This window comes from Pleurodeles waltl, chromosome 5 (assembly GCF_031143425.1).
Source record: "Pleurodeles waltl isolate 20211129_DDA chromosome 5, aPleWal1.hap1.20221129, whole genome shotgun sequence".
Lineage (NCBI taxonomy): Eukaryota > Metazoa > Chordata > Amphibia > Caudata > Salamandridae > Pleurodeles > Pleurodeles waltl.
The window spans coordinates 36,508,549-36,520,654 of record NC_090444.1 but is presented as its reverse complement, the minus strand read 5'-3'; the positions used below and the strand labels follow the sequence as shown (position 1 = coordinate 36,520,654).

The window sequence follows — 12,106 nt, the reverse complement described above, 5'->3', positions numbered from 1 at the left end:
CTGGAGACAGTTTACCTGTCAAAAGTAAGATATATAGGCAGCCTGACCATGTCCGGGACAGCATTAAACAAGAGGTGCCACAAATGCTAGACTTAGGAGTGATTGAGCCTTCAGATAGTCCCTGGGCTAGCCCAGTTGTGCTTGTCCCAAAACCTCATAGTAAAGATGGAAAGAGAGAAATACGGTTTTGTGTAGACTACAGAGGGCTCAACCAAGTAACCAAGACAGATGCTCACCCTCTGCCCAGCGCAGATGAGCTCATAGATACACTGGCTTCTGCCAAGTATCTAAGCACTTTTGATCTAACTGCAGGGTATTGGCAGATTAGGTTATCAGACGATGCAAAACCCAAAACTGCATTTTCAACCTTTGGTAGGTACAGGGGTTAACCATCTGATCATGCTCAGCAGGCAAGAGGAGCAGTGGCAGCGCAATAGAATTTTCAGCGTAGACAGGAGGGGCAGTTGCAGCTCGATGGAACATAGTGGGCAGAAAGGAGTGAGCAGGGTCATGCATGCAGATATTGGAGGGCAGGGGGAAGCTGGGAAGGTATAGCTCACTAAGCACAGAGGATAGCAGGAAGTGAATAAACTGAGACAACAGAGGACAGGAGGAGTAGGCAGGGACAGCAAGGTAACTGGAGGGCAGTGGTAGTACATCAGACCATGCAGGACAGGAGGGAGGGGGCAAGTGCATGGACTTAGACAAAAGAAGATAGAGAGGAGATGGGAGCTGGCAGTAAGGTAAAGAGCAGAGTGGAAGGGTAGTGGCAGAATAATGGCCAAACAGGGCTGGAATGAGAGGGCAGGGGCATGGACTTAGACAGTAGATGGAAAGTATGAGGGGAACAGTAGCAGCAAACTTTGGCAGGGATAGTCACAGGGATAGGCACAAAAGACAATGCCAGGCCAGACCCGTGTCCACCCCCACTCCCTCTAGTGTGTTACAATGGACATCTTACTTTACATTTAAAAAGCCTAGAAATCCACTGAAAAAACAAAGGTTAAAGTGATGTTATAGTTAGGAGTTGTAAATATATCTAATTTTACATTTTAAAAAAACCCTGAGAAATTCACTGAAAAACAAAGATTAAAGGGAAGGGGTTTTATAGTGAAAGCATTATGTAAAACATGCCATTTGAAACTAACAAAATCACTGAAATGCACCAGTTATAGTTATCTCAAGTAACCTAAACTTGTGCTCTAGAGTAGCCAAACCTCTTGCCCCTGCCATGCACAGTACTGTCAACATTGATCGCATTTCAGATGTGATTAGGGGTGCTATAAATGTTGTCAATGAGTATGTCATGAGTGATTTAATATGCAAGTGTAAAAGCAGGGAGATGGGGTGCCCAGGGCCAGGTCCGGGAGAGGGGGTTATAGGCTGCAACACAGGCCCTGAGGCTACCAGTACAACATGTTCAACCAAAAAGCATGCCCGACATGGGGTTGGCTCCCTCTAGGTGGCAGGCTGTGGTGAACCCTATGCCAAGTACAACAAAGTGCTTTGAGCAATGTCCAGGCCCACTTCCTTCTGTGCATGGCCAAAGGCTGTGCGCAGCGTGAGGCTAGCTACAGGTAAGATATTTATTGTGGGACCTGGTCGCAGGCCAGGCCCTGCAACCAACCTCCTGTTGTGCACGGCCAACGGCCATGTGCAGCGGGGGTTGGCTTTAACTATGGTAATAAAGTATTACATTACACTAAAGAAACCTCTAGAAATTCAATAACAAATACAAAGGTTAAAGTAACATTATAGAACTAAAAAAACACAGAAATGTACCAGTTGTACTTAGCTGAGTACAACTTGTGCCTGCCATGCAATGCTTATGACCTCACATATTGCATCACTCATGACATGTTTTATGACATCATATATGGCATCAATGATGACATCTCAAATGGCATAATTGATGACATTACTGATAAAATTATCCAAACTTGTTTTGTACAAATTGCTCTGTAAATTAGTATAGCATTAGAGGTCTGAAAGTAAGTACAAAGAGCTCAACATAATATAAAGCATCATTAATGCATTCACAGATGCAATTTCCATAGGTGTAGCAAGCATGTGTTATGTGCAGCAGTGAAACTATACTATACACTTCATGGGTAGCTCATATCAAGAATGCCCTCTATAAGCTGAAAATATGCTTTAAAAGCCCTTGCAAGGTTTTATAGGGTGCTCCCAAGGAGCAGTGAATAATAATTGAGAAGAATATACCCACAAGCACTAGAGGCATTTCCTGCCACAAATGCTAGGACATGCTGGAGCTATTCATAGCACCTGGCACTGGTGCTATGGACCTCTCCAGCACATCTATAGCACCAAAGGGGTGAATAAGTGATAACTTTTGTTTGGGAGCAGGTCGAAATATCTTGTTTAGGGTATAATGAATTGCAATTTAACAACCTCTTTTATTGTAAAGTTAAATTTTAAGTTGCAATTCTTAAAATGCAACTTTTATAAAGTTGGCACTTTGCTGTCCTAACCATTTATTGCCAGTCACTTCTTCCTGGGTCACATGACTGGGTGTAGTTGGTAGTTGGCTGTTGTGTGTTCCTCCCAGGCAGCCACACAATGGAGGACTGGGTGTCGGCAGAATGGGATATCTTTGCAAATTGAAAGTGGCAGAGATGTGCACAGCCCCACTTGCATTACAAAGACACTACCTCAGGACATACACAAAAAACTTGACACTAGCCTTTTATGACTTCAGGAAACCTGGGAAAAGAGGAGTGAGGCAGGAAGTTTAAGACACCTCTGGAGGGAAAATGTCAGAAATATCTTCTGTAGGAGGCTGGCCTGGCTTGTAGTGGGTACCAGAGGTACTTACAACTTCTGCTAGGTCCAGTTATCCCTTATTAGTGTAGAAGAGGTGTTTCTAGCAGTTTAGGCTGATAGAAGGTAGCAATGGCAAAGCAGCTTAGGTTGAACTAGGAGACATGTAAAGCTCCTCCTATACCACTGGTGTCATAATAGGATATGATATCATAAGAAAACACAATACACAGATATACTAAAAATAAAGGTACTTTATTTTTATGACAATATGCCAAAAGTATCTCAGTGAGTACCCTCAGTATGAGGATAAGTTATATACACAAGATATATGTACATAAACCAAAATTATGCAGATAATAGCAAAAGGAAGTAATGCAAGCATTGTAAAGATACAGTAGATTGCAATAGGAGCACATAGGTATAGGGGCAACACAAACCATATACTCCAAAAGTGGAATGCGAACCACGAATGGACCCCAAACCTATGTGAGTTTGTAGAGGGTCGCTGGGACTGTAAGAAAACAGTGTTGGTTAGAAAACTAGCCCACCCCAAGACCCTGAATGGTAGGTGTAAAGTGCACCTACTACCCCTAGAGAGCACAGAAGTCGTGATAGGGGGATTCTGCAGGAAGAACAAACACTAGCAATGCAACAACAGTGGATTTCCGGACCTTTGTACCTGTAAGACAAGGGGACCAAGTCCAAGAGTCGCAACAGTGTTGAGAGTGGGCAGGAGCCCAAGAAATGCCAGCTGAGGGTGTAAGGAAGCTGCCACCGGTTGGAAGAAGCTTGGTGTTCTGCAAGAACAAAGAGGACTAGGAACTTCCCCTTCGGAGGATGGATGAACCACATCGTGAAGAAGCTTGCAGAGGTGTTCCCACGCACAAAGACCGCAAACAATCCTTGCTAGCTTCAAGGGTTGCGGTTAGGGTTTTTGGATGCTGTTGTGGCCCAGGAGGGACCAGGATGTCGCCAATTGGATGAGGAGACAGAGGGGGCGCCCAGCTCACAGAAGCAGGCAGGACCTGCAGAAGTACCTGAACAGGCACTTAGAAGAAAAGTGAACCATAGTCCACCGAAGTCACAAAAGGGAGTCCCAGGATGCTGGAGGACAACTCAGAAGGTTGTGCACTGCAGGTTAAAGTGTTGGGGACCCAGGCTTGGCTGTGCACGAAGGAAATCCTGGAAGAGTGCACAGGAGCCGGAGCAGCTGCAAATCACACGGTACCCAACAATGCAGTCTAGCGTGGGGAGGCAAGGACTTACCTCCACCAAACTTGGACTGAAGAGTCACTGGACTGTGGGAGTCCCTTGGACAGAGTTGCTGAGTTCCAGGGACCACACTCGTCGTGCTGAGAGGGGACCCAGAAGACCAGTGATGCAGTTTTTTGTTGCCTGCGGTTGCAGGGGGAAGATTCCGTCGACCCACAGGAGATTTCTTCAGAGCTCCTGGTGCAAGAAGGAGGAAGGCTACCCCCAGAGCATGCACCACCTGGAAACAGTCAAGAAAGCCGGCAGGATGAAGTGATACAAGGTTGCTAGTAGTCGTCTTGCTACTTTATTGCGGTTTTGCAGGCGTCCTGAGCAGTCAGCATCGATTCTTTGGCAGAAGGTGAAGAGGGAGATGCAGAGGAACTCTGGTGAGCTCTTGCATTTGTTATCTGGTGAGATCCCCAAAGCAGAGACCCTAAATAGCCAGAAAAGGAAGTTTGGCTACCTAGGAAGGAGGATTGGCCACCAAGAGAGGTAAGAGCCTATCAGAAGGAGCCTCTGACGTCACCTGCTGGCACTGGCCATTCAGAGCAGTCCAGTGTGCCACAAACACCTCTGTTTCCAAGATGGCAGAGGTCTGGGACACACTGGAGGAGCTCTGGGCACCTCCCCTGGGAGGTGCAGGTCAGGGGAGTGGTCACTCCCCTTTCCTTTGTCCAGTTTCGCACCAGAGCAGGGCTGGAGGATCCCTGAACCAGTGTAGACTGGCTTAGGCAGAGATGGGCACCATCTGTGCCCATCAAAGCATTTCCAGAGGCTGGCGGAGGCTACTCCTCCCCAGCCTTCACACCTATTTCCAAAGGGAGAGGGTGTTACTCCCTCTCTCAGAGGAAGTCCTTTGTTCTGCCTTCCTGGGCCAGGGCTGCCTGGACCCCAGGAGGGCAGAAACCTGTCTGAGGGGTTGGCAGCAGCAGCAGCTGCAGTGGAGACCCCAGAAAGGCAGTTTGGCAGTACCCAGGTTCTGTGCTAGAGACCCGGGGGATCACAATTCCATGATCTTAGACATGTTACATGGCCATGTTCGGAGTTACCATTGTGACGCTGTACATAGTTAGTGACCCATGTACAGTGCACACGTGTAATGTGTCCCCGCACTCACAAAGTCCGGGGAATTTGCCCTGAACGATGTGGGGGCACCTTAGCTAGTGCCAGGGTGCCCACACACTAAGTAACTTTGCACCCAACCTTCACCAGGTGAAGGTTAGACATATAGGTAACTTATAAGTTACTTAAGTGCAGTGGTAAATGGCTGTGAAATAACGTGGACGTTATTTCACTCAGGCTGCACTGGCAGGCCTGTGTAAGAATTGTCAGAGCTCCATATGGGTGGCAAAAGAAATGCTGCAGCCCATAGGTATCTCCTGGAACCCCAATACCGTGGCCAGTATGCCAATGTGAATTGGTAAATGTAGTCACTAGCCTGTTAGTGACAAATTTGGAAAGCAGAGAGAGCATAACCACTGAGGTTCTGGTTAGCAGAGCCTCAGTGAGACAGTTAGGCATCACACAGGAAACACATACATATAGGCCACAAACGTATGAGCACTGGGGTCCTGGCTAAGCAGGATCCCAGTGACACATAACAACCACACTTACAACATAGGGTTTTCACTATGAACACTGGGCCCTGGCTAGCAGGATCCCAGTGAGACAGTGAAAACACCCTGACATATACTCACAAACAGGCCACAAGTGGGGGTAACAAGGCTAGAAAGAGGCTACTTGCTCACATCTTCCACTTCAAAGCTGACACAAGGTATAAAAATAGGACCCCAAGCCCACTCTTCAGTAGACTCCAGGACCTGTGGAAACTGAAGAGGAAAGACTGTCCTGCTGCCAGGGGACTGCCCTGCTGCTCAGTGCCAGCCCAGCTGCCTGAGAAGATAGACTGGACCTACCCCCTTCATCCTGGGCTAACTGAGTGACTCCAAGGGTCAGCTGACTGATCCGCAGTTCAGAGCTACAGGGACATAACAAGCTCCCGAGTCCTCCTGCAACTGCCCAGCTGACCTGCTGCACTGGACCTGTCTGAACCCATAATTAAACCTTGCTGAGCCCTGCTGGCCTCTTCAAAAGTGAGTCCCTGGTCCCCAAGAGGTGCCTCCACAAGTCCTAGCCGCTTGGTTTCAATCAAAGTGCACTTCTCTGGCCACAAAGGAGACATCCTGAAGTTCTGGCCTCTTCACAACCACGGGGTCACTTCACGCCAATGTCTTGCAGCCTTCGCCACCAACCAACATCACTGGTGAACCTGACTCCTTGCGCTACAGTGACTGCTGGCAGTGCCTTAAGACCCTTCACGGGTGAGTAGCTGCGCTTTACGAATACTGATTGATGGATTGATTGAATGCAACACTTGGTACTACAGCAGCGACTGCCCTTGGCGATTACCAATGCAAAGCTCCTGCAATGACTACCCTTGACCCTCAATAGGATCTTCGTGCTGCATCTACGCCTGGCTTGCTCTCCATGCCAGAGGGATGACCATTTGTGATCCTTTCCCTGCTCCTGGACTCCAGAGGTACGACCTTTACATCAATCTTCATTGTATTCTATGCTGCATGTGGTTGTGAGGATTCTTTATTAAATGGTCTTTTTCTGTCCTTTGTGAAATGACCATGGCTTAGATACATAGGGCCAGATGTAGCAAAGGGTTTTTCCCATTCTGTGTCAATGGGAAAATGTGTTCGTACATATGGCCCATAGAGTTGGAAAGCTCCTTAGTGTTGCAACATGATTGTGAATGAGAAGAAAATGCAATTAATGTACTAAAAGTAGAGGTGACCGGCTTGCACGGCATGGATGAGTGGTTAGATAAAGCAATAAAAGAAAAGTTAGAATGAGATTTTTAGTGTGACATCTGGTATACGTGTCTTCTAACAAGCAAACAATAAAACATAGACCATCAGAGAGTTTAGGATTGCAAAAAATGTGGTCTTGCACATGAAGAAATGCACTTTCTGCCCCCTGAAATATCATGTTTTCAGGTACACATTTTTTTGAAGACAGGAAATCCCTCTCACAGGAAGATTTAGTGATTACAAAATCAAAATTATCAGCATTTCTGGCACATAACTGGCATGGCCTTGGGACCCTACATTCTATGTGCCTTTTACAACCCTACTGTAAACATCCTGGCTCATTTGGAAACGTGTTCCTTATCTTGCTTCCAAGAACAAGCTGCCCACTGTTGGGTACCACTAAGGACCGTACCACGTTGGGATAAGTAAGGTGAGAAATAACATTCTTTTCATGTTGCATCCAGTTTTTGTAGGACGTCTAGCGGTGAAACAATAGTACATGGGAGGAATCTGCATTTATTTATTTTCTTATTTGTAGGCACCTGGTAAGCAGATCTACCTAGAGTGGTCAAGCTTCATCCTGTGCAGTTGTATAGTGTGTTCCTAGTTTGAGGGTCATTTTCATCTCTGAGTCCTTTACCTTTGTTTTTATATTTTAGATTACTTTTCCTGCCAGAGCCTGAAGCAGACTTTGCTGAGGACTTTGCAGCAGCGGTGCACTTCCTTGGTGCTACCCACTTCGGCAGCGACTATGAGAATATAAAACAATTTCAGGCAAATTTACCACCCCGCATGTTGAGAGATAACGAAGTTTGCCCACTCATCCTTGATTTCACACCAAAACAAAACACAGTCTGCGCAATGCTAAAGATGCTGAGAGCCTTGAATACGTCAAGTGGTATGTATGCATTTTCATGTATATGTTTTGAAATGTTTGGCATATATAGAGTGGTTGAAGATAATCAAGCATCCCTACTGTTTCTTTTGTCAGATTCATCACTTATTGATAGAAAAAGCCTGTGAGGGCGCTATTCACGACGGTATTTGTGTTCGTAAACATACATGTAAGGCTGAAAATACCTTCATTTATGATCACAAGGAATTCAGACAAGGAATCCTGGTAGGCATAAATGCATTCACAACTTCAGATTTCTCCAGATGCTCCAGATGTACAGTTGCCAATTCCACTCCAGGGATGGGAAGAGGGTGTCCCAAGGCATGTTTGCAATGGACGTTTTGAACCCCCCTCCCTAAAAGCATGTGTATTTTGGGTAATTCTCAGTCTGCAATTTAATCAGATGGCATTCTGGAAATGCTTATAATCATACTCCAGACAGGAGCTTCCTGAATGTGAATGGGAAAAAGCCACCCACTACAGCAATTGAAAATGCAGACAAGGGGTTTTCTTCATGGGGAAAAATGTTTCCCCTGCAGAGAAAAGGAATAAAGCTGTACATTTGCTCAGGCTGGTTCATTACCCCATGCAGAACTGTATGTTATGCAGTACTCCATATGGGGAGATTAGGAGATATCACATGACAGTTCCGCTGCTGGTGCTGCTTTCCAGGTGCACGTCTTTGGATCTTTGTGAAGAGAAGTTGACTATGTAAGTAAGTTCAGGTGAAGCTGCATTTCACGAAAGGATTGTACCTAAAACTCACCTAGAACTCGACTCTAGGATGCCTAGATGCACTGTAGATAGGAGACCAACAATCATTAGAGTGGTACTTAACGTGAAAACTGAAGGTCTATTGGCCTAAATGCTGCTTATGAGTAATGGTAAAAAAAAACAGAAACAATCTGCATACTATAATAGTTACAAAATGCTAGGGCAGATTTACACTCAATTTACTATGATTAGGTGTGACTTCAGTGGCGGCTGGCAACATTAAAATATGGTGGGGTGCGATGCTGAAAAACTCACCATATATGATGCACTCTGTCCCATCTGGTGCAGCTCTCCTCTTCCGGCGGAATCCTGGTGATGACGAGCGAGAAAAGGAAGGACTTCGCTCCTGTGTAGTGCAACACAAATCCAACCAATCCTGGAGCTGCTCTCATACTGTTTTTAGCATGAGAGCAGCTCCATGATTGGGTTGGAGTATGCTCATTTTGAGGCTAGGGTGCCAACAATTCCCTGGCCGTTTAAGTTGGGTCTGAATTGCACATGCGCACTGGCAGGGGCAGCAGTCATCCTGCAATTGCAGCAATCACGCCCCCGATGCACTCACGCTCGTGTTGAGTGCAGCACGAGCCGACATCAAAGTGAAATTGCATTAATTTGTGTTTATCTGATGTGCTTGCAGCAGGCAGGAAGATGCTCCTAGACACCTTAGGAGGAACCACCCCTGTGTGACTTACTCTTCTAGTTCTTTTGGGTAACTTCTGGATTCCAATAGTAAACCAGCCATTCTGCAAGCGAAAGTCAGAGCAAAATCTTCTTGTATCAGCTCAGGGTCAAGTGACTCATAATTAAGGAATGATGTTGCTCATTTATTAAAGAACAGGGAAATAAAAAAAGGAAAACTAAAGTCACCATACAATTTAGAAAACATCATTCCTTTAGTTTCCAAGGATCTTATATGTGTCTTTCAAGAATGTCTAATCACATTATAACCAGGGGGGACAATTCACAAAGGACATGCTGGGATTTGGGGCCAGATGTGTCATTTATTAAATTGCGATTACCTAAGTGTGGTTCCCTGCGAATCGCTATTAGGTAATCCATATTCTAATATGTGAAACTCATGCAGTTTCATTTAGCGTTTCCTAATGGGTCGCAAAGTGACCTACCTCATTAATATTCATGAGGTTGGTCACAATTTGCAACCCATTAGGAAACGCTAAAGCACAGGGATGGTGGCCTGCTGGGCTCAGCAGACCACCATGTCTTTGAGTGCTTTTAAATAAGGCAATCTTTTTTTTTAAATGCAGCCCGTTTTCCCGCTCTTAAAACAAGTTTTCGCATGCATTCACAATGTGGAAGGGGTCCGTTGGGGGGGCCCACTTCCTGTTTGCGAATGGGTTAGCACCTACTTGAAGTAGGTGGCAAAATGTGAATGTTTTGCGACCGCATTTCGGTCACAAAAAATTCCTGCATACCGCTGTAATTCGTTATTAGGAAGGGAGGCCCGTATCACGCCCCTTCCTTATACTTAATCAGTATGTAGTTGCAATTCTAATTTGCAATTTGGTAACAAGTTACCGAATCGCAAATTAAAATTCATACACACCAAAATGCATTTTTGTGATCACAAAAGTCCCGATTGGGCCGTTTGCAACTGCAAACATGCATGATACATCTGGGCCTTGGTCTTGTAATACTCTGGGCTTATGATCTATTACAGGGGTAAGCCCGGAGTAAATCAGGAGTACTCCTGGCTTATTCATGAAATGCAGGAGTACACCAGGATTACTACATGAGTAAATACCATGTACTCATAGCAAAATATGTATGAATCTGACCATTCTTTTTTTTACATGCATTTTCAACAATTACACAGTTGAAACATATTCTTTCTTTTCAGAAGCAGACAGGTGATTGATGGAAGACTTATAACATGCTCAGATACTAATAGTCACTAAGTGCCACCTTCTAACCCATTGGGGCATATTTATACTTTTTGGTGTAAAACTGCACTAACACAGTTTTGCACCAAAAAGTTTAGCACCGGCTTGCCCCATTCCTGAGCACCAGCGGGCGCAATATTTATGGAATGGCGCAAGCCGGTGCAAAGGGTGGGCTAGCGTAAAAAAAATGACGTTAGCCGGTCGGGGCTGGCAGTATGGGAGAAGGGGTTTTTGCACCAAAAAATGACGTTAGGCTGGTTAGAGTAAAAAAAAGATGACTCTAACCAGCCTACTGTCATTTTCTGACCCAAAACCAACCATACCACATAACTCCTGTCTTAGAAAAAACAAGAGTCAGCACCCCGGTGGCCAGCACAGGGCACCAGTGTCCCCTGGGCATGCCATTATACGTTGTGCCATGCAGGGGGCCCCAACTTGGGCCCCAGATGGCACTTTAATTTAAAAACAAAAATAACTCACCTATACTTACCCTACTGAATGGGGTCCCCCATCCTCTGGTGTCCCTCTGGTGTGGGTGTTCCTGGGGCTTGAAGAGGGCATCTGTGGACCCATTCCATGGTGTTCAACCATGGAAATGGGTCCACAGGTCCCTTGATGCTGGGTCTGACCCAGGCGTTAAATAATGGTGTGAAGAAAGCTTAGAACCATTATTTAGCCCCTCCTCCCACCCATGTGTCATTTTAGCATGGGGATAAATATGGGGCTATGGGGTTAGCACTATTTTTTAAATGGGAACGCCTACCTCGCATCTCATTGATGCAAGGTAGGTTCACGCATCTTAAACGGGTCTAACGGCAAAATATAAATATGAAGTTAGTTTTGCAAGTGTAGTTGTGAAGTGAAGTGAAGTTAATGTAAAAAAATGACACAAATTAGGTGCAAATGGAATATAAATATGCCTCGTTGTTTTTTGCCCGCTGTGACATTGCTGATAGGGACAGCACATATGCAGATCAGGCATTTTCAAACATTCGCTTCTAACCTTTGTGTTTTATATTCTGTGCACCACTGTATTGGTGCTGCCTATCTTTCTGTATCCAATTCCAAGGAAAATAACACAGAAAGCACGGTCTCATGAACCAACTCAGTCTCATCACTTTCACAATATTTTCAGTTACTCCTCTCTCCTTCTCCATCCAATGTGGTCTGCCCCTCTTAATGCTGAAGTTCTGTGCATTCAATGTAGTTTATTTACCTGACATCACCAACAGGTGCTCTCTTAAGCCCAGGTTTCCTCAGGCTTTGTATTGACACTAGCATGATGCATAGCAGCAAATACTATTTTCTACACAGCCGAAATATATTTTGTGTTGTAAAGGTGCGCTTGCACATCATAAAAACTGTTTTTCCTTCCTTTGTGTCATGGGTCATTACTAGGGCAGATCACCAAAATCAGCCATACATTCCACGAAAACCCAAACTACTAACATAGTTAGAATTGTCTTTGTTTCAGAAACTAACAGCTACTTGAAGCAGACACAAAGATGGGAGTCTGTGCAAAAAACAGAAGACGCACACATGGCATGTGTGGAGCAGAATATAGCAAACACCCAGTGTATTGGAAGTTTCTGAGCTTATATGCCTCAGGTAGAAATCAGGTGCTGGACAGCACACCCTCATCTCTGCCCCATAGTGGAAAGTTGTGCATCTCATAGGGT

At 45.3% G+C, this 12,106-nt stretch overlaps 1 protein-coding gene across 1 annotated transcript in view; it reads left to right on the top strand.

Annotated features, from left to right (window-relative positions):
- The window catches only part of LOC138297194 (protein LEG1 homolog), an 87,307-nt gene that overhangs the window by 52,632 nt on the left and 22,569 nt on the right, over positions 1 to 12,106 (top strand). The window contains exon 5 of the mRNA XM_069236683.1: positions 7,517 to 7,755. Coding sequence (XP_069092784.1) covers positions 7,517 to 7,755 — 239 coding nt within the window. The remainder of the gene's footprint in view (positions 1 to 7,516; positions 7,756 to 12,106) is intronic.